We start from the raw sequence: 24,691 nt of genomic DNA on the forward strand, positions 1-24,691 counted from the left end.
CAAATGTCCAAGCCAGAACTATAAAATGCATTATATACAATGAATTTATAATTAAAACCTATGTGTTTCAGAGTGCAGAATTTCATTTACCTGATCATTTCACATCTAGATTATTACAAAAGTATAAAAGAATGGAGAGATATGTGGGGTGCAATTTAAGAGTTTCTTGAAAAAGTAGTAAAAGAGCATATGGTGCGGCACCTGTAGACTCAAAATGCTACCACACATCCACCTTAGAATACTCTTTTACTTGTTTCAGTCATTTGACTGTGGCCATGCTGGAGCAACGCCTTTAGTCGAGCAAATCGACCCCAGGACTTATTTTTTGTAAGCCTAGTACTTATTCTGTCGGTCTCTTTTGCCAAACTGCTAAGTGATGGGGATGTAAACACACCAGAATTGGCTGTCAAGCAATGCTAGGGGGACAAACACAGACATACAAACAAACACATACATATATATATATACATATATACGACAGGCTTCTTTCAGTTTCCGTCTACCAAATCCACTCACAAGGCATTGGTCGGCCCGGGCTATAGCAGAAGACACTTGCCGAAGATGCCATGCAGTGGGACTGAACCCGGAACCATGTGACTGGTTAGCAAGCTACTTACCACACAGCCACTCCTGTGCCTATGTAACATTTTAGATACAAAGTATTTTATATTTAAAGAGAAGGAAAAGGATAATTTGTGATGTTGATGGTTTATCTAAAGACATTATTCCCCTGAATCACTAAATAGAGTTTGAAGTCTTCATCAGTGTCTCAACAACTCAATTACACATATCTGTTTGATCCAAGCAATTGCTAAATAATTGTTGACATCACGACAACGCTCATTATTTTGAAATTATTATACTATGCCTAAAAACTTACATATATCAACTTTCAATTGTGATTGATGGAATCCTAAGACATTCATATTTGATATGATTGACTTTGGATATTATTTGGATATTATTACCTTATAATTAAATATCATATTCTTCGACATCTGTTTATGAAGCCACGTTGAAAATCAATTTCCTCAGGTCAAGTCTTCATATAACAGTTTTTTTTTAATACTATTAGCAATATTTATCAATGAACTCTGCACATTTTCTACATTTTCCCCATAAAATATATCGCAAAATGGTAATATTGTGTTTGAAATACAATTTCCCAGTTGTCTTCGGGACTTTTACGAACTATTAAGAAGGGTGTTTTAGAATATATTTTCCCTTTTTCCTTTTCTCTTTTTAGCTAGCTATAATAGAGGTTTAGATTTCTTCAGAGAAATTGCTTTCAATCCATGACCAAATTTTATATGTAATATTTTGCAAACAAGAATGCTTGCAGAATCTGGGGAATTTTTCCTTTCTTTCTTTTCTTTCTTCTTTTCGTTATAACTGGATACATTTTCTAACAGGAACAATTTAGCTGTGAAATGGAAGTTTATAGCATTTTCTTTTTGGTAAATTGAGCACAGAGTAATTTAATTAGCCTAAAGATAAAAATTGATCACAGATTAAATCTTCAAAATGCTCTATCAAGTATAACAAGAAATAATTTGTAGTTAATTATTTGGTGTTAATAACCAAGATTGCTTTTATAGTCTAATTTCAATCATAACAGAAAATGAAAAAAAAATCACATGACTTTGGATATATATTTTGCATAAATCTCAAATTCATGCTAAATATTATAAAAAGAATTTTATTGCATAACCTAAAATTTGCAACATGTTTTTATCCTATCAGATGCACACATAAACACCACATAATTTAAATATCAAAACCAAAATATTTTATATCTGATCAGTTATTTAGGTTTTAATTATTTAAAACTACAAGTTTACTTCCCAGTCACATGGTCCACATTCAGACTCTTTGAGTGTTCATCATCATCATTGTTCGACCGTGGTCGAGACAATGGAATTTACCATGCTACGCCAGACTTCACGGTCCATCATGGCATTATGGAGGTCCTGTTGCCGGATGCCTGTATCCCTGGAGATTACATCAGGGTAGGAGAGTGTGCACCCTCTGGTATTGCAAGTAGATGGCTTCCAGAGGAGAAGAGTAGAAATTACTTCTTTTTCAGCTCTACAACAATGTCCAGCAAATTGGACTCTCCTACCTTTCACAAGAGATGACACAGGTGGTAGTTTCCCATATATTTGCATTTTGGTTGGATGGCGCTTCCACGAGAGATTTTGAGCTCTCATAAGGAGGCGAGTGTAGGTTCCATCCAACCGCCTCTCAAGCTTCTTCGATAACGTCCAGGTTTCTGAGCCATATAGTAGAATTGGTTCGACTGTGGCTTTGAAGATTTCAAGTTTGAAGTCTCTACTTTGAGTGTTACCTTGTTTTCTGTTATAGTCTTGAACTGACCAAAGACATACGAGTGAATTCACTTGAGAGAATCTGAAAGCAGTTCACTGAATGTGTTTGTGCATATGTATGTGCATGTGGTTCTGTGTCTCCTCGTCTTGATATGATGGGATATTTGTAAGCAAGTGTCAGCATCATGCAAGTGGTGACCTTCGTTTCAAATCAGTAGAATAATATCTAGCCGAGGGAAACAGATGCTAGAAATAACAGCTGCATCCTACTCAAATCACACCCACACCCACACACATCCGCACATACCCACCCACACACCCACACCCACACACACGCACACACACACACACACACACACACACACACACACACTTTCTCTCCTCTTTCTCTCTCTCTCCCCTCTTTCTCTCTCTATCTCTCTCTCTCTCTCTCTCTGCCAGTATATCAAAGAGAGCGGTATTTCGGCTGCCCTTATGTTGTGAGTTCAAATTCCGCCGTGGTCGACTCTGCCTTTCATCCTTTCGGGGTCGATAAATTAAGTACCAGTTACGCACTGCGGTCGATATAATCGACTTAATACCTATGTCTGTCCTTGTTTGTCCCCTCTGTGTTTAGCCCTTATGGGTAATAAAGAAATAAGTATATCAAAGAGAGCTATATAAGTACTATACATGAAGTACAATACATGCAGTACAAAACATGAAGTTCAATATATGAAATACAATGGATGAAGTACAATACATGAAGTACAAAAACAAAAAAGGAGGATCAAGGATCCTTCCCAAACTGTAGATTCATAAGGTTGGCTTCCTGGATTCTAGGGCATTCAAGGGGGTGCTGAAAAGTTCCTGGCAGTAAGGGTATTGTGAAGGGCCTGGTAGGGGTCCAACATTTCGAGTTCTTTTACAATGCTTAGAAAAACTGAAGGACTGCTGCAATATGTGTGTGAATCTGAGAGGAATATGTTGAGCAAAATCATAATTAGCTGATCCTCCTGTATTTTCTTTTACCCAAAGACAGGAACTTTTCAGTACCTCCTCATATATTTTCCCACAACATGGGTTGCTGATTCATTGCAGAATTATTCATTTTTACCAACTCTGTGGGCTGCAGGGACGTGAAATGAAGTATTTTGCTCAAGAATACAACACATCACTCTGTCAAAGAATCAAAACCACAATCTTACAATAATGACTACAACACCCTAACCACCAAGCCATGTATCTCTACATGAAGTACAATACATGGAATACAGTGCATAAACTACAATGCATGAAATACAATACAATGAACCATTTAGATTTGTGGACAACATCTTGACATTCGATTCTGTGCAAATTTTACTTTAGTCAGTTCAATAGGTTTCTTTCTTGAACTAATTAATAACAAGTTTATCCAGTGTTCAGTACTTAATCAATGCCTTTCTCTATAATAATCTCTCTCCTTCTCACCCGTCCTCTCTCTCCCGCTTCCCCTTTCTTTCTCCCTCTCCCTCTCTCCCCCTTTCTCTCTCTTTCTGCACAGCTATAGTTTCCCCCTCTCCCAAGCAGTCAACTCCATCTGTTAGAGGAGTTATTTTCTTAGTAGTTCTTTAATGCTTATTTGTAACATGTCCTATATAATTGGTTGTTTCACATACCTTATTCCTTCACACTGCTCATAAACATGCACTTGTCATTGACTGACATTCTACCACCTTCTCCTTTTCTTCATTAGTCTAATCACAATCTCTCACTTTCTTCTCTGCTTTCATCTGTGATTTACATTTTCAGCTCAGATCAAAGTGAAGGTTAAAGTCTGAGATGTCAATTTATCATAAAGTTAATCATGTCCACCATAAATAAATCTGACCATAAATAGTGTCTGGCTGGAACATTTCCATCTTCAGGTCATTTAAAGACTTATTTCCTTCCTTGTCTGTTATTTTTAAAACCCATGGCCAACTCTGATAGAGAAAACCAACATCCAAGCCATGATGCTGCTTTTCCTTCTGTTTTTCCTGGGTGTATTTTAAGATCAAATCATTGAACAAGTTCTTTCATTTTTAAAGCTGTAGAATGTAATTTGATGGAGATTTTGCTGCTATTTCTATCATGTCACATAACAACATAAAGTGTTTTTCATTGGCTTGTCCTTATATTTAGCCTAACTCTCTTTACTCTTTACTCTTTTACTCTTTTACTTGTTTCAGTCATTTGACTGCGGCCATGCTGGAGCACCGCCTTTAGTCAATCAAATCGACCCCGGAACTTATTCTTTGTAAGCCCAGTACTTATTCTATCGGTCTCTTTTGCCGAACCGCTAAGTGGCGGGGACGTAGACACACCAGCATCGGTTGTCAAGCAATGCTAGGGGGACAAACACAGACACACAAACACACACATATATATATATATATACATATATACGACAGGCTTCTTTCAGTTTCCGTCTACCAAATCCACTCACAAGGCATTGGGTCGGCCCGGGGCTATAGTAGAAGACACTTGCCCAAGATGCCACGCAGTGGGACTGAACCCGCAACCATGTGGCTGGTTAGCAAGCTACTTACCACACAGCCACTCCTGTGATAGAAAAAATTAGTACTTGCTTTATGAATTCCACAAAGATGAGTAAATCCCATTAACATTTGATCTCAGAACAGAGTAAGATCGAATGGAACTAAATATTGTTAATCATTTAGTTGAGCTCTATTTGATGTCTGAAAACTTGCTACTCTTAAATCTCAAAAAAAACATATAACAAGGAATATATGTAAGTTTGATTTATGTAGAAAATATTCCATCCCAAATATAATCTTTGCTTAACATTCATATAACATACATAACATAGATCAAATGTAAAAAGTCTTATCCATATACCCATAATTCTTAGAGAAAATTGCATGCTGTCAAAGGTTACTTTGCCTAACTCAAACAGTTTATTTATTATCTCCCTTGTATTTATCACTCTTCTATTCGATAACAATTTTATTTTTATAATCTGAAATCCAATTTTTTTGTGTTTCTGTTTATCGTCTTTCTGTCAGCACCAATATTTTCTATTACTATCCCACTTAATATATATATTTTTCCCTTCCATGCTGAAGACACATAACTTCTTGTTGATTAAATCAAACTGTCATTTACTGTGTCATAATCTTACTTATGTTCTGAGACAAAATTAAACAAATATATCATGTGAAATGAAAATAAATATTGGTAATTCTTGAAGTAATAATCCCTTTCTGGAATAGCTGAATGTTTTATTGCAGAAGAACCTTAGAAGAAATTTAAAGGAATGGTTTATTCTCTTCAGAGATTAATGAGAAATATTCGTATGTTTAGCAACTTAATTTTCATCTTGACTTTTATATTTATATATATGTGTGTGTGTGTATACACACACACACACACACACACACACACACACACATATATATAGATTCAGGTGTGGTTGTATGATAAGTAGCTTGTTTACCAATCTCATGGTCCTAGGTTCAGTCCCACTGCATGGCACCTAATAGAATAAGTACTAGGCTTACAAAGAATAAGTCCTGGGGTTGATTTGCTTGACTAAAGGTGGTGCTCCAGCATGGCCACAGTCAAATGACTGAAACAAGTAAAAGAGTAAAAGAGATAAACTTAACCTGTTTCATGACCCACATAGTATCATTTCATTTTGTACATTCACATAGACAAAGGTATACATTGATTTCTTTAATTTTGTGGTAGAGGTTATACAGATGACTGAAATACCTGAAGTATATTACAGACAGGAACATCCAGGAAAAGAAGTTCAAAGTTAACCCTGGTGGATTTTGAAGACAGAGAATGGATTTATGTACTTTACACAATATAGTCCTGCTGAAGGCTATCTCTGCTACTATACTACTCAAGATTGTAGATACCCAGCAACATATGAAAAAAGTACCATTCAAGCATGGCCGATGCCAGTGCCACCTGACTGGTACCTGTGTTGGTAGCAAATAAAAAGCACCATTTGGGCATGGTCGATGCTAGTGCTGCCTGATTGGCTCCCGTGCCGGTGGCAAGTAAAAAGTACCCACTATATTCTCCGAGTGATTGGTGTTAGGAAGGGCATCCAACTGTAGAAATCTTACCAAATCAGATTGGAGCCTGGTGCACTTCCCGACTTGCCAGTTCTCAGTCAAACCGTCCAACCCATGTCAACATGGAAAGTGGATGTTAAACGACGGAGATGCTGATGATGTTGATGATGGATAAAATAATAGCAGAACAAAAAGATGAACGATCAGATATTTAGATTTGCATTTACCTATTAAGCCAATTATATTTCTATTTAATCAAATGAACAGTAAATAGCAGTTGCTCAATGTGGTTTACATGTATCTGGTGTACTAGCTTACTTTTATAGAATATCAAATCTAAACCCCTTTCTGTCTCTGTGTTCTCAGCTGAATACAATTTAAGAACATTGTAAATGCTGCCAAAGTAATTATTACTTATCTTCATGTTGTTTAAATGAATCTAATTAAGACTCCTAACAAGCTGTTGTTAATTAAAACATCTGACAATTATTACTTGAAACATTAGGCCCCTACCAATGAGTGAGGCTCTTTCTAATTAGTGCTAATAAAGTTGAAACAAGTTTTCCAATAATTACTGAGATTTATTTATTACACCTAGATGCTGCTGTCAATGCGTATTTTACATATTCATGTTATGAGTATTGCAGATAGCAGTCACTGAGTTTTAAGGTATGGCTGTGCATAAATGTTAGAATCATTTTACTGCCTCTCTTGAATGTTATCCAAATACTACTACAAATCGTCTGCTTGATTGCTATTAAGAAGCTTTATCAATATATTGAATCCATAATATCAAAATTTGCAGCCTGCAACAGGCTGATTTGATAGCTTTTCAAAGCTAACACTTGACCATGAGCTGATGGTTTTGTATTCCATCTCAGTTGCTATACAGTGTTCTTATATAAGATACATTGAAACAAAGTGCACTGATGCTCTGATAATTAATAAGTGATTCATTAGTTTGCAGAGCTGAATTTAAATAATTCTGTGTAACTGAAGAAGCAACAAGAAACCATTCAAATGTATTTCATTTTGAAACAGTTCATGAATACAGAGTATTTGTGTTCTGACACTGTGATGGGTTGCTAAACTAAGCATCATTGATACCTTGACTACAATGATGACGATGATGATGGCACTGATGATGGTAATGACAATAATGATGATGATGATGATGATGATAGCTCCTCCCCTACATATTTTGCCTCTTTTGATTCTTCTTCTTGTGATGATAGTGGTGGTAATGGTACTAGTATTGGTGGTGGTAGAGTAACGATTGTGATGGCTATGGCTATTTATGATTGTAGTTGTGATTGTAGTGTTGGTGATGGTAGTGATGGCAACGGCTGTGATAATAGTGGTAGAGATGGTTGTGATGGTAATGATGGTAATGGTGGTGGTGGTGATGATTATGGCAATGTAGTCATGATAACGGTTATAGTAGTGGTAGTACTGATGGTTTTTAATGTTGGTGATGACATCCTTTTTTGTTTACTATTTAGCCCCAGGTCAATTCACATCAAATATAACAACAGCATTATGGCTGGGATAATCCAGTCTTTTTACCATTTTTTACTAGGCATTGTGTGTCTAGGCTTTTATAATTCAGTCTGTCCATCTCCATTTTAAGATGTAGAATATGATGATCAAAATTTGGCAACTACTTCTGGCAGATTGAGTAGCCATATGGAAATGTCTTTGTTGCTTTATTGTTGTTAGTGCAGATGGTGGTGGTGGTGGTGATGTCGACATTGATGTTGATGATGAGGATGATGATGATAATGATGATGATGACAATGGTAGTGATGGTAGTAGATGTAAGCGGAAAGTGTAACCCCTCGAAAGAGCTGTTCTTCACTCCTGCTCCAGAGCGTCGGCTGTGGGGTCACTCCGAAAAGCTCTATCTGCGACGATTTCATCTCAATCAAAGGAGAGGGGCTTTCTCCACCCGGGTTGTGGATCCGTGGAATAAGCTGCTGGATGAGATAGTGAAGATGCCGATGACCGCTCGGTTCAAAGTCTCTCTTGACCAGAAATGGCCTGAACTCTTTGCATGAACACCACCCTGTACATATCTCCATGTCCCCCTACATGGCCTGGTTTTTTGCTTTTTGAGCCAAAGAATTAACTTAACTTAACTTAACTTAACTTAACTTAACTTAAATCATCAAAGTTTTGGTGATTAGGACTTTTATTTAACAATTCAGATCGCTAATTTTTCAGTTTTGACTGACTAGGAGGTATGGAAAATGCACATAGAGCCATTGGGATCACAGGAAGGAAGAAAGAAAGGTAGCTGTTTGCAATATGAAAGATGCAAGCAAGAAAATGGGCCTCTGGCTGTCTGTAAGGCAAAGAGGGAAGAGCCAAACAGGAAACCAGGAAAAGAAGATGCATTGTGACTTGGACCACTACTGCTAACCCATTAACAGTGGGGTATTATAATTCAGGGCCAAAGCACTCATTGTATCAGTCGACACTGCTTGGTGGCATCAGCTCACCCCTAGTTCACACTATATTCACTGAAGGTGAATAAAGGAGAGGCATTTTCTTTTGGATGTAATCAATGAGAAATAAAGTAAAATCACTGGAAAGGGATTCAACATATTTTGCTATCTCTGCTCAATATTTGCATGTCTCATATCATCATCATCATCATTGCCATTTCAAGCAACTTACCACACATTCACTCTATAGGCACAGGAGTGGCTGTGTGGTAAGTAGCTTGCTTACCAACTACATGGTTCCGGGTTCATTCCCACTGCGTGGCACCTTGGGCAAGTATCTTCTACTAATATATGTATGTATATTAATGTTTGTTTTTATGTTCAGTTATAATGAAAACAATTTTACATTAATCTGATGGCTAATTCTATACCGTTGTAGAATATAAATTTTATTAAAGACGGCGAGCTGGCAGAATCGTTAGCACGTCAGGTGAAATGCTTAGCAGTATTTTGTCTGCCACTACGTTCTGAGTTCAAATTCCTCCAAGGTCGACTTTGCCTTTCATCCTTTTGGAGTCAATAAATTAAGTACTAGTTACGCACTGGGGTCGATGTAATCGACTTAATCCGTTTGTCTGTCCTTGTTTGTCCCCTCTATGTTTAGTCCCCTGTGGGTAATAAAGAAATATGAATATAAATTTATTATTCTTAAACAACAATGTTGTTGACAGTAACTTCAAAGTTTCAGCCAGTTAAGCCATTGTTGGACTGTCTTCAGAGTTTCAGCCAGCTTGTCTGACTGTGACTTAGCTGGCCGAAACTTCAAAGCCACTGCCAACAACAACCTTCTTGTTTAAGAATAGCAAGTATACATGTACAACATATGAGAATGCATATGTTAACTCATATTCTGTGTCTAACCCTTCAGTCATTGATTTCTTGTTACATTTACACTATTGTACTTAGAACACACAGCACTATTATCAAAGATCTGATAAAAATAGATATTAAACTTTAATCCATTAGTAGCTTATTTTATGCTCTCTCTCTCTCTCTCTCTCTTTCTCTTTCTCTCAAGCCCTCACTCATGTTTTTTTTAACTTCCAAATTATTTCACTGCGGAACTAATAATTTTTTACATTCTATTTATTTATCGATATCCTTAATCAAATTTATTTATTAACATCAATATCAATGTTGAGAATAAAAGGAAAAAAAACAGGGTTAATTGATCACTGTGTCTGTATTGTAATGTTTATCTGTATGAATCATTTCAATTTATTTGTTAATATTCTTTTGTTGTTTCTCTTTTGCAGAAAAATAAACTAGCTGATATGGCAAAAACAAAAAGATTAAACAGAAATTTTTGTGATGTTGTAGCAAAAGCAAAATGGTAGGTTTTGTAAAAATTTATTTATCTACAAAATAATTCTTAATTTCTCGTTTTCAATTCATGCAGTGTTTCTTGTTTTCTGTTATTCTTCTTTTTGGTATTTTACTATTTTTTTCTTTTTACAATTGCTGACATATTTCATTTAATACTTAACAATTAACAATTTCCTCAAAAATTTTTATTTTTTAAAAAAAATTTCTATTTTTATTTTATGCAACAGTTTTCTTCATGGTTCACTTTCCTTCTCAAACTTTTCTTCTGAAACTATTCTGCTCTACTCCGTAATCATTCATTTTGCTCTATTCACATTCATTCACATTTTACTTATTCACCTATCTTTAATAAGACTTTTTTTCTCAAATTATTACATGCAAACAATTATTATTATTATTATTATTATTATTATTAATGTTGTTGGTGGTGTTGTTATTAAATCATTAGTTCATTAGACAAAATGCCTAATGGCATTTCTTCGACCTCTTAATGATCTGACTTGAAATTCTGTCACTGTTGATTTTGCTTTTCATCCTTTCAGGTCTGATGAAATAAGTACCAGTAATGTACTGGGATCAATGTAATTGACTAGCCGCATTCCCCCAAACTTTTAGGGCGTATACCTATAGTAGAAAGGATTAATATTAATATTATTAATGCTGAACTGGTTACGGTCAAACAACTGACAAGCAAATCTGTGATAATGAGCAGAATATTTGCCGTAGCCCATCTTTTATACCAAGACAAAACATTGTATATGATAACACTTCCAATCAGCTAAGATCAGAAGCCATGATAGCCGATGCCTGGTACTGCATCAGGGCATTTTTATTATTATTATTATTATTATTATTATTATTATTATCATTATTATCATTATTATTATTATTATTATTATGATTATTATTATAATAAAAGCTGTGAGCAGGTACAATTGTTAGTGCTTATTCATGTTTTGAATTCAAATTCTACTGAGGTCAACTTTGCCTTCCATCCTTATTGGATCAAAAGAAAAGAATTCTGAGGTTGTTGTAATTGACTATTTCCTTACCCCTAAACTTGCTGGACTTGTACCAAATATTGAAACCATTATTAAGGCAGTTTTTCCTTTGACTGGTGGCTGTGGCAAAAGAGGTTGTTTGATGGACCAAGGCTGAAAGGCATGAGAACAGATACATTCCTCTTTGGTAGAGCTCTCACGAACTTTTTCAAGTTTCACTTGAAAAGGAAGTTGAGAGTGGAGAGGGAAGTGCTGTACTCGAGTGAGTTTATTGAAATTTGGGTGAAATTTGTGAAAATGGCAAGGGTGGATGGTACCTCTCTAAGTGTAGACCTGTGAGTAGAAGAGAAGGAATTACAGAAGGCACTTGCTCCTAGGGTTTCAGGGAAATCTCAGACAGTGGGGTTTCTCTATTATCCCTAGAGGCCTTCCTGTATCAAGAGGGCAACATCTCTCTCATCCTCCCAACCCCCCATGCTATGCATGTGTCCCTTCTTTTTCAGTGTATATCATGTATACTTACATTTGTTTCATCATATTATTATTATATGTAAACCCCAGCACTTTATGTCTGTCTTTGTATTGTCCCCCTCATTCTTCACTCTTGTGGCAAATAAATGAAGTTATTATTATTATTGTGGTGGTGGTGGTAGCAAGCTGACAGAATCATTAGCACATTGGACACCATGTTTAGCAGCATTTCTTCCACCTCTTTATTTTCTCTGTTCAAATCCTGTTGAAGTCAACTTTACCTTTCTTTCTTTTGGGGTTGATAAAATAAGTACCAGCTGAGCATTAGAGTCAATGTAATTAACTAACACCCATCTCACCAAATTTCAGGCCTTGTGCCTACATTGGAAAGGACTACTACTACTACTACTACTATCAATAATATCATTGCCAATGAACTATTATTGTTATTATTTATTTATTCTACTTTTTACACTTTTCATTTGAGGCATTTGCTTCAATTTTAACTTTCATACTGTCTATATTTTGCTTGGACTTTTCAGCAGAGACCTAAACAAAACCACAGTAACCTTGCTCTGCTGAGTGGTGTAGTAGCTACAAAGTCAGTTGAACTCTCAGTTTGGTAGCTAAACCTTTCATAGTTTTGTTTCTGGAGCAAAACCAATTCAATATATCAATTATCCATCTAAAAACTTTAACTGAAATATCTTTATATGTCGCCATAACTGAGAGGTTTTTTTTTTGCTTCAGTAATATAAAATCTTAGAAATTTTTGCTTAGTAGGAAAATATGAAACCATTATTTCTTTAATGCTGCAAAAAAAAAAAAAGGTGGGGGAGAAGAAAAAAATTTAAGAATATTCCAAGTTAGCTGAAGGAATCTTTTGTCAAAGATTGAATGTCAATGTACAAGTCATGAAATTACTCTAAAGATATAAAAGAATTTATAGTCAAGGTTATTGCTCAGTCGGGTCTACTTGGCAGTAACCTATCCAATATTTAGCTCCATTCCATATATAACCTACACTCTGGATCTGCAGAGATAAATGTCAAGTACACTTGATTAAGTAAAACATCTTTGCAGAATTAACTTACTTGCTGTAACCATCTCACCTTTATGCTATTGTTGTTGTTTTGTTCCAAAGTCAGCCCTGTTTCACCAGACCAAAGGTCTTCCATTTATGACAATCCCTTCCATCTTTTTATTTTTTCTCACATGGTATATCTAGGACTATATTATATAATGATTTCATATATATATATATTTTCTTTAGATCGTTGGTTGGGATTTGAGGGAAATTTAATTTACCATTTCTAACAGATGAAGCAATCTTGTAGAAACTTTCACTGCATTGCAAGCTCTCTTTTATAGTCAATAACTCATACTTTTAACATTTTCTTCATGTCACACAAAGAAACATATATTGATATTTTGCCATCATTATATGAAGGCTAAACTACTGCAGAGAAATGTTTAGAATTGTATAATCCAATTTTGCACCTTTCTTTTAAAGATAACTGAATGCGATCTGAGAGAGATTTAGCTGCTATTCCTGACATGTTTCATGATCCTATTGCGGTTTCTCTCATTGATTTCACCACACTTCAATTATAAGCATGATATGTTAAATTTGAATAATTAATTTACTTGATCACTGTTAATCAAGGACCTCATTTGAGACAGGTGTAAATGCTGTGTTGTATAGGGAAATTTGCTATATTGTATTCGTTAAGTCATATATTAGGATTTGAAATGATACTTTACAATAAGAAAGTTTTCATAACAAAATGTTGTATGACTCCAAATTGTACAGACAAATGTAATTTAGTTTTACTCTTGACCAAAAATGATTGTCAGTATCTGTTCAGAAATAAGGACAAAGCCATACAAAATTAGGCTAAATTGAAACCAAAACATTTGTTCATAACTGATCCTCACTTCTGAAACAAAGCTCAGACTTTTCACATTTTGTAAGCATGTCAATTGAATCATGGAATTTTTCAAAAAAATTTCTTGAAGTTATCTCCCTTTCTTATTCTGAGTTACCAATAATTATTTCTAGGTTTATATTTTCCTTCTCTGTCCTTGAGGAAAATTTAGTAAATTAGGAATTTAGTATGCATGGCATTTGATAACCTTCAACATGCACCTTCTTAAACAAAATCATGCCACAGGGCTCTAAAAGTTATTTTCTCATTACATGTTTTAGTTTTAATTGCATAAATTATTCTTGACCAAGAATGTTTGTCTTTTCCTATTTACCAAATTGTCGATATCTCATTGATGGTGAAAAGAATGATGTTATGCTGATGAAGTCATCTCAGAATTGAAACACATGTCCATAGTTATTCTTTGTCTCTGAAACAGAACAGATTGTCATTTTTCTCCATGTGAATTCAACCATATAGTTATGACTAAATTCTTGAAATTTTCTCACATTGTTGATAATTAGTTGGGGGGGGGGTCTTTTTTTTGCTTTCTCTGCCACTGTGCCATAAAAAATATTTTAATGAATTAATAATTCATCATGTACAACATTCAGAACACCCACGCTTTGTTTTTTATGTGTGTGTACATTATAACTCTAGCCAGAATTATTATTTTATGTAAATGATTTGACTAGGTTAACCTTGTCAATATAAAGCCAACTGCCTGAGATTGTTCCTGATTCCAGCTTACCAACCTATTTCTGACTGCCATTGGTCCCCTATTACCATCCCAGCTGAGAAAATCTTTGCAACAAAGATAGCACTCCTACTTGGATCATTCTTGTGTGTTCCTTCTCAAGCCATGCCTGGCTCATAAGGGCCAGTTTCCCGGTTTCCTTGGTGTATAGGTTCCCCACCTGGATGGGACGCCAGTCCATCGCAGGTGAGCTGCAAGATGCAGAGGGAAAGAGTGAGAGAAAGTTGGGGCAAAAGAGTCAGCAGAAGTTCTCTATTACCTTCTGCTGGAGCCGTGTGGAGTTTAGGTGTTTCGCTCATAAACACACACATCGCTTGGTCTGAGATTCGAACTCACGATCCCTCAATTGTGTGTCCGCTGCTCTAACCACTAGGCTATGTGCCTCCACTTGGATCATTCTGGCATATGCTGTCAATCCTATTAATTTCCTTTTGCAGGTTGAGATCTCATTATCACACTTCACACAATCACTCACCTCATTAAACTATCTCTATTAATGTGTTAGTAGTTAATATTTAGGTTCATACATCTGATGAAATCTGTTTATTATATGAAAGACAAGACCGATTTAGGTAGCTAAATATTTCGTCCTTGTTTAATGTAAAATTATTTTATAAATTTCTAATTGAATTACCAGCTTGATATATCATCAAAGGCAATAACACATATTTCTAATACAAAAAGAACCATTGCAACAGTGGTAACAATAAGAGGTCCTCAACAGCGTCACTGTTAGAAATATCAGCCATATCTCCCTCAAAATCTCACTCTTCAATCATAAGAAAAAACGCTGTGGATAATGAAGTCTTGGAGATAAAAATCAATAGAATGGTCATATTTTGAAAAATATTTGGCTTTTAAACAACTGCAAAAACAATGAATCTTTTACTTGTTTCAGTTATTGGAATGCAGCCATGCTGGGGCAGAGCCTTGAAGAATTTTTAGTTGAATGAATTGACCCCAGTATGTTGTTTTTAAGCCTGGTACTTATTCTATTGATCTCTTTTGTTGAACCACTAAGTTACAGGGATGTAAACACACCAACACTGGTTGTCAAGCAGTAGTGAAGGACACACACACACACACACACACATATATACAGTATACTTTTTTCAGTTTCTGTCTCCTAAACCCACTCGCAAGGCTTTGGTCAGCCCAAGGCAGACCAAATAAAAAGATATTTGCCCAAGGTGTCAGGCAGTGGGACTGAACCTGGAACCATGTGTTTGGGAAGCAAACTTCTAACCACATAGCCATGCCTGCACCTTTAATGAAAACCTTTTTATTTACTAAAACTCCACCACATTCTTTAATTATTTTGAAAATGTCATCCTATTCTCTTTTATATCCACCCCCTCACCATTCTCTCTCTCTCTTTCTCTCACTTCCTCTCCCATACACTCTTTCAACCTTACACCAACTCGTACTCTGTTCTTTTGTTGATCACACTCACTTCTACCCACCTGATACCTTGAAGGTCCACCCAAACACCATATCACCCCTATTTTCTCTCTTTCCAACTCCACTTTAGTCACTCTCACCCTCTCTATCATGTGAGTAGTCATGTAGCTCTGCTATGGCTAGAAACCAGTCCTGGCCCTTCTCTCATACACTTGCTCCTTATCTCCTAGCATAAAGCCATCTTCCTCTCTTCTGTGGTCCCAACTAATTCAAAGGTCTTTCAAGCTGCATAGTGACCTTATTAGTGCTGGTGTCCCCCAAAAAAACCACCCAGCACACTCTGTAAAGTGGTTGGTGTTAAGAAGGGCATCCATCCACTGAAAGTATGCCAAAGCAGACACTGGAGCATGTAGTAGTTCTCTGAACTATCAGGTCCTATCAAACTAGTCAATTCATGCTAGCATAGAACATGGGCATAAAATGATGATTATGGTGGTGGTGGTGGTGGTGGTGGTGGTGATGGTGGTGGTGGTGATGGTGGTGGTGATGGTGGTGGTGGTGGTGATGTTGATGATGATGATGATGAAGAAGAAGAAAATTAGATAAAGTCTAATCTTGTTACAAAGATGTCAAGAAAAAGATATAATTTGTTTAAATAATCAAAAACATCTTATTTATTATCAATTTCCACATTATCTATGATCCTTAGAGTAGGGTGGGTTGCATATCTAGTTTCTATATAACATAGATTACAATAAGATTTGTATGCTGATTACTGAAATGTCACAAGCTTTGATTAGATTCAGTCGTTGCATTCTTTATAAAGGCAAAAAATAACAACTTAATAAATGCATTAGTGATATGAATATATTCATTAGCCTTACTATATTGCTGAGAGGTCAGGAGTATTTCAAATATACACTATTACAGTCATATGCTTTGCTCATTTTATTTACTTTTATATACATTATTTGAAGCTAGTAGGGTTATACAAATACATTACAGAGGCATTGCTTTACAGCTGAATGTCCTGTCATTAACCTTTTCTTGTCTTTCAAGTAAGGGATGTCTTATTCCACACATCCTTGAAAGCACAAAAGCCTGTGGAGGGTTTGCTGGGAGAAGAAATGACAACAACGGCATCGTTTGTAACTGTGATTTTTGAAGAAGCACAAATGTAAACACACACATACACACATATATATATACATATTTCTGTGAGGGGATTGCTTTCAGTTTGTCTCTGCTGAACCCATTCACAAGGCTTTGGCCAGTCTATTGTGATAATGGAAGACACTTACTGAACATGCTGTGCAGTGGGACGGAATTCAAAACCACATGGTTGGGAAGCAAAGTAGTTAAGTTAAGTTAATTTTTTGGCTCAAAAAGCAAAAAGCAAGGCTATGTAGGGGGACATGGAGTTATGTACAGGGAGGGAGTTCATGCAAAGAGTTCAGGCCATTTCTGGTCAAGAGAGACTTTGAACTGAGAGGTCGTCAGCATCTTCACTATCTCGTCCGGCAGCTTATTCCACGGATCTGCAACCCGGATGGAGGAAGCCCCTCTCCTTCAGTTGAAATGAAATCGTCGCAGATAGAGCTTTTCAGAGTGACCCCACAGTCTTGGCTCTGGAGCAGGAGTGAAGAACAGCTCTTTCGAGAGTTTACACTTTCCGTTATGATGTTGTGAGTGAGAATGAGATCACCACAGAATAAAGGTCAAGTATCTTCAGCCTTTCTTCATAAGACAAATGCTTGAGGCCAAGAACCATGCCTTAACCAAGTACTTAGCCACACAGTCATACCTGCACCTAGGCATATCTTTCTTATGTTTTCATCTTTTTAATTGTTTCTGTCATTACACTGCAGCCATGCTGTATGTAAGAGAGAGAGAGATCGTGTGTGTGTGTGTGTGTCTGTGTGTGTGTGTGTGTGTGTGTGTGTGTGTGTGTGTGTGTGTGTGTGTGTGTGTGTGTGTGTGTATTGGCATTCTATAACTTTGCTCATGTTTGTGGGTGTATTTGCTGGCTAGAAACTGTGCAGAATGCTCTCATATTCATGTGTACATGTGTATGTATGTGGATGTGTGTGTAAGAGAGAGAGAGATCGTGTGTGTGTGTGTGTGTGTGTGTGTGTGTGTGTGTGTGTGTGTGTGTATTGGCATTCTATAACTTTGCTCATTGCCATTGCCATCTGAGTGAAACAGTGATGTGATGTTTTTATTCTTTGTGACATTATCACTGGCTGCTCTACTTTTTTAAAGATCGATGGAGTAAAAACCCCTTCCACGGAAAACAGGTTAGATTGGTGATACAAAGAGCATCTAGTCATAAAATCTATTTCATATTATTACCCAACAAAGCCATACTTTTATGGAAAAATGTATATTAAATAAACAAATTTAGCTTATTAACTTACTGTGACTATCCAAACAATCAAAGAAGTGTAACATTATAACAAAGTATTTTAAAAGTTTGCTTTATAAAATAATGGGCTGATATTTTATAGACATTACTAATCATTGTTTAATAGTGTAGAAAATATGAAAATGCCTAGAATTTTTTAACATCTCAGTTTAAATTTTTATTTCCTATATAGTACCAGTACATATTGGAAATTTTTTAAAATATCAGACTTTGCCATTCTACTCTCCAGCAAAACTCTGACTTTATCTCAATGCAAGAAACCGTTCTTCTAAAAGAAAATACTTTAAAACTATCAGAAAGTTCTGAAAATACTAAAATATTTTATTGGAGTCTGAAAAAATTTCAGGATATTGAAAGTAAAAAACTCTGTGAAGCCACAAGAATATCTTGGAAGCAAGAAAATAATCTATAGTTTTTATGAACTATAATAGCCTAATTTGCCTCATAGATGATATTGAAGAAAAACAAAATCAATGAGAGAAATATATTTAGCAGTCATGCATAGACTTGTGAACAGAAATGAAAAAGAAAATTAGGTAAACTTGTTTTTTGTAATGCAGTTTTATAACTACATATTGTCTAACAGATGTAAGCCATTGTGGTAATTTAAAACTTATTGGAGAAAATTTCAGCAAAAACTTAAATGGAACATGCTTTCTCTATTCCAATCATATGCAAAAAAAAGCTGCACAATTAGAAGTGATAAAAATAAAAAAAATATTTGCATGAATATATTTAGTTTTAGACAATACAATATGTAATAATAATACCCTCAATTGAGACAGCCATATTCTTCCAATACAGCTAAGACTGTATAAAAATACATCTAAGTACACACAGCTAAGACTATAAAAATGATTGGGTTTTCCTTTCTAAGCCTGAAAAAATTTTCCTTGTATATTTCAAAGTAGAAATGCATAGTCTTTAAATGATAACTTAGAAGATATCCATGTTTCTTGCTCACATCAGAAAAACACCAGCTCATAACAAGTGTCTCACTAACAAGGACTCATTGATCAAACGATGTTCTTTTTTTGCATATTCTGCTTTATTCTTGAATATTCTGCGTCTATTCCATCTCTTCATTTATCCACACTAACTGTTCTTACTATATTTCACATTTGGCCTGTATGTTTAAAACTTAATTCAAGCCTCCTTTGGAACTACAAATTTGTTCTCAGATTTTCCCATCGACTACGGACTATATATATATGTATATATGTATATATATGTGTGTGTGTGTGTGTGTGTGTGTGTGTGTGTGTGTATGTGTGTGTGTGTGTGTGTATGTGTATATATGTATGTATGTATGTATGTATGTATGTATGTATGTATGTATCTTTAAGTATCCCTTCAGTATGTTATTTTACTCAAAATGTGAAATGTTATTGTTTTAGCTGATAAATGCAAACATGAAAATGGAAAGACAGCACTGGAAGTGGGCTCACTAGTAGTAGTAATAGTAGTAGTAATGATGATAATGATGATTATGATAGTAATTATAATGTTCTGAATTTTGGTACAAGTCTGGCAATTTTAAGGGAAAGAAGTTAGTTGATTACATCAACTCCCGTATTTGAATGATATTTATTTTACTGATCCTGAAATGATTAAGGGCAAAGTCAAACCTCAGCAGAAAAATTTGAACTCAGACTGTAATGAGTCTTAAAAACTACCGTGAAACACTTTTTCTGACACTCTAAAAGTTCTGCCATCTTGGGGCTGAAATAGTAATGGTAATAATACTACCACATTCATTTGTCTACTCTCTTCTTCCCTCACCCGACTTATGCATGAGAAATATTCAACATCCAGCTAGCATTCTAACTCTACACATTTTTCTCTCCCCAACATAATTTCCGTTTATCTGTCCCAGCTCTAAATCTGTCCCTCTTATCAAACTTCACTCTCCCTTATCACCATGCTGCTCTGTCTCCTATCCTTTAAGCTCTTTAGCCTTAAAGCTATCTCACCAAGGCTAGTGCCACACAAAAAAAAAAAAGAAGCTAGTATATGCTGTGATGTAATTTGGCATTAGGAAGGGCGTCCAACAATAGAAAACCATGCCAGAAGTGATACTGGAGCATAATTAGGTCCTCTGACTTGTTGGTTATTGTCAAATTGTCCAATCCATGCAAGCCAAGAAAGCAGACAGTATATGGTTATGGTTATAATTATGATGATGATGCTTCTAAGTAAGTCACAAAGCAAGCAACTTTTAGGTTGAGTTACTTGAAATCAGTAGGATTTGAAGTAGAATGTTAAAAAACCATTCAATGCTCTAAGAATTATGCCAATCCACTACCTTAATATTCAATGTGCTAAGAATTCTGCTAATACTCTACCTTAATAATAATAATAATAATAATAATAGTAATAATAATAATAAATGATCCAGGCTAATTGACCAGACATAGTCATTAATGAGAGGGAGATAATACTTGTGGACTAATAGATGTGTTTCCACTGATAAAAATATACCTGTAAAGGAATTTGACAAAGTAAGTAAATATAAGGACTGGAAATTGAAATACAAAATATGTGGCATCTTAAAGTGGGAACTGTTCATGTTATTGTAACTGCCCTAGGTATGATAAAAAAGGGATGTCAGAAACCTCTAGATAAGATCCCAGGAGAACCATGTCTCAGAAAAATCCAAAAGATTGTGCAGACAAGTACTGCCCACATCCTTAGAAAAAGCCTATCAGTTTAAATGTCTGTGTTGTATTACATGAAGATATTTTGCTACTGCCCTGGCCACTTCCCCTCCCCAAGCTTTCAGTCATACTGTACCATCTCTTATCATTCACTCACCCTATGATGCTGAATGTGTTTCAGCAAGTGATTGTAACAAACATGCAGATTAAAAGTAAAAAAAAAAAATAATAATGATGATAATGTACCAGGCAGTGGCTCTCATGGCTTCTGATCTTAACCGATTGGAAGTGTTACATATAAGTGTTACAAATGTCGGTGACTGAACAGCTCTCAGTTCATAACTGGTATTTATTTCATTGACCTTCTGCAGAGATAAAAGAAAAAGTACCACAGCAATAATAATAATGATTTCAAATTGTGGCACATGGCCAGCAATTTTGGGGGAGGGGATAAGTTGATTACATCAACTACAGCATGTACTTATAACTGGTACTTATTTTATAGACCCCCAAAAGGATGAAATACCACTAAGCATTTTGCCCAGTGTACTAATGATTCTGCCAGCTTGCTGGCTTAATAACAACAACAGCAACAACAACAATAATAATAATAATAACAATAATAATAATAACAATAATAATAATAATAATAATAATAATAACGATGATGATGATGATTACAAATTTTGGCATGAGGCCAGCACTTTTGGGGAGGGGTTAAATTGATTGCCTTAACCCTAGTGTTTAACTGGTATGTATTTTATCAGCCTCAAAAGGATGAAAGGCAAAGTCAATCTTGGCAGAATTTGAATTCAGAACATAGAGATGGATAAAATGCTGCTAAGCATTTTGCCAGGTGCGCTAATGATTCTGCCAGCTCGCTGGCAATAATAATAATAATAATGATAATAATCCTTTCTTTTATCTGCTGTAGGCACAAGGTCTGAAATTTTGTGGAAGGGGTCTAGTCAATTTCATCAACCCCAGTACTTGATTTGTACATACTTTATTGACCCCAAAAGGATGAAAAAGTAAAATCAACCTTAGTAGAATTTGAACTCACATTGTAAAACCAAAAGAAATGCCACTAAGCATTTTGTCTGGCATGCTAACAATTCTACCGGCACTAATGAAGCTAATAATAATAATAATAATTATTATAATTATAATTATAATAATAATCATCATCATTTAGCATCCGCTTTCCATGCTAGCATGGGTTGGATGGTTCAACTGGGGTCTGGGAAGCCAGAAGGCTGCACCAGGCCCAGTCTGATCTGGCAATGTTTCTACAGCTGGATGCCCTTCCTAACGCCAACCACTTGATGAGTGTAGTGGGTGCTTTTTACGTGCCACCGGCACAGCTGCCAGACAGCGCTGGCACAAGGCCATCAGGTCCAGGGGAAGGGGTAAGTCAATTACGTTGACCTTGGTGCTCAGCTGGTACTTATTTTATTAACCTCGAAATGTTGAAAGGTAAAGTCAACCTTGGTAGAATTTGAACTCAAAATGTAAAGATGGATGAAATGCTGTTAAGCATTTTGCCCAGCATACTAATGATTCTGTCAGCTCACCACCACAATAATAATAATAATAATAATAATAATAATGATATCCAAAATTTGTGAGACTAATTATAGGTTCTTTGAATAAAGTTAGATAATTCCATAGTTCATGAATATTTTATTTAGTTTGACTTCAGATAATACCAATTCTAATGAATATTTGACCTTCATGGAAGTATCAGAATTATTAGTCAAATACTTTGATTTAAATATTTAAAAGAGTTTCAGTGTTTTGATGCACAGATTATTATTAATTTAGCTTGATTCTGACAATAACTAAACATATCAGATATGAGTTTAAAAAAAAAACATCAAACAAACAAACAAAAGACAAAAGAAAATATAGTCATTTTTTTTTCTGCTACAATATTGTTTCTACATTAGAATCATACCTGTGGAACAGTTTCAAAAACACTGGTACAGTATGGAAATATTTTAAACTAGAACCAATTTCTCTGGTTTAAAAAATTAATATCATTTGTATTTAGACTTTCTCTTTCATATTGAACCTTTGACAAAGAACCAAACACCTTTCTACTCAATCAACTCAGTGTAATTACAAGCCTGTTACCATATGTATTTTGATGTTACTCCTTTCTGATATTTCAGGCGTTCCAGTTCCAGGTAGGTCTTCTTGAAGTCAATTGATTCAGCACAAATGCTTGTGTCTTGTGTCTTTTGAGAGATACTGTTACCAAGCATGGCAAACAAATCTTTGCTTTAAACAAAAAACCAAAAAAAAACTAACATGTACTAATAAACATAAATTTTTCAAATTGTTTCCCTTGCTTTACTTATAGCATATTCTTTAAACTGTGGTCATAGCAAGTTGTGTTCTGATGGGATTTCTATCTAGAAAAAAAAAAGTTTAAAAAATATATCTTGGAAAATCTCATTAACAATGAACAGGACCAAGAAATATGGCAGCAGGGGAGGGAAATGCTATCTTATCTTTTTTTGATGTTACCCTAATATTATCCTACCATTCTTTTTTTTACTGTTGTTCTATGATTCACCAAATATTTCACTGTCAAATGTTAACCCAGTTTTTAGTGTTCAGTTATATTTAACCCTTACCCTACTATTGTTTACTTCACGCAATGGTTTATTCTTCTTCTTATAATTACTTTTATTATTATTATTATTATTATTATATTATTATTATTATTATTATTATTATTATTATTATCAACATCATTTACAGGTTGGTTTAGAACTGCTTCATATTTTTATGATTTATTTATGTATGTGGTCGACATTATTTGGATGGCTATTTACTGTGATGACCTACTATAAGTGTTAACTTTATCCAAATACTAGCAAGCTACAGCTAAGCTATTCTTTTCACTCATTACAGAAAAAACAAAACAAATAAGATATTTCATACTTAGACACTGTCTTATCAGTTATGTTAGTTTCTAGATCTATTTGATAAAAGTATTTGAGCACTTGAGCATAAATGGAAGAGTAAAAAAAAGTGATGAGTTAATAGTTGAAATGTCAGTGATTACAGGATACTGTATAACTGTTGTGCTCGTAGCGATCTGTCTCTAGCTAACACATTTAACTACCAGTAGCCCAGTTTACCAAAAACCACACACTAAACAATGGTGCCATAGTATAATTCGCTGGTGTTTCATAGTACAGCTCAGTGTGATCAGTGGTACCATAGTGATATTAGTAAGTGTTTCATCAACTTGCACTTAAAACTTACTTGGAGGATGAATTTTGAGATTGTGATTCTAGTTTAATTAGCTGTAGCTTCTCCTTGAAATTGGAGTCTTCAACGATATACATAAATGCTATTTAATGACATTTTCTGTTATTTGATATTTAATACTATACTGCATGAAATAACAGATATAGAATTGAAGTATGATTTCAGATACTGGGTTCAGACAAATAACAGGTGTGGTGTGCTCAGCATAGAATTCTATAACTCTTCTCACCCAGATAGTGGACATTATATAACCCTGATCACCTAGATATAAGAAATTCTATAACTTTGGTCATCTAGGTGTCTTAATTCTCTAAGCTACATATTGAATCTATCAGAGCATTTAGAAATGTTATTTTCCTTAGACTACCCCAAAGAAGATCATCCACGACATAATATAATATAAAGCTAGAGCTAAAAGTAAGCTCTTAAGAACCCCTAAATGATATTACAATTCTTTAATTAATTCAATTATATATTTTATACATGTGTTTTGTATTAAGTTTATAAATTGTGCTTTTTATCTGTGATTTTTTTAAACCATAAATTCAGCCATA

General features: G+C 35.1%; 1 protein-coding gene across 2 annotated transcripts in view; it reads left to right on the top strand.

Moving 5' to 3' along the window:
- The window catches only part of LOC115218291 (glutamate receptor ionotropic, NMDA 3A-like), an 810,188-nt gene that overhangs the window by 741,553 nt on the left and 43,944 nt on the right, over positions 1-24,691 (top strand). Inside the window, exons 9-10 of one of the 2 annotated variants that reach the window (XM_036508342.1) lie at positions 10,143-10,219; positions 23,027-23,041. In XM_036508342.1, coding sequence (XP_036364235.1) covers positions 10,143-10,219; positions 23,027-23,041 — 92 coding nt within the window. The remainder of the gene's footprint in view (positions 1-10,142; positions 10,220-23,026; positions 23,042-24,691) is intronic. The other variant, XM_036508343.1, reaches the window with a different exon arrangement.

The sequence above is a fragment of the Octopus sinensis genome, linkage group LG13 (assembly GCF_006345805.1).
Source record: "Octopus sinensis linkage group LG13, ASM634580v1, whole genome shotgun sequence".
Taxonomy (NCBI): domain Eukaryota; kingdom Metazoa; phylum Mollusca; class Cephalopoda; order Octopoda; family Octopodidae; genus Octopus; species Octopus sinensis.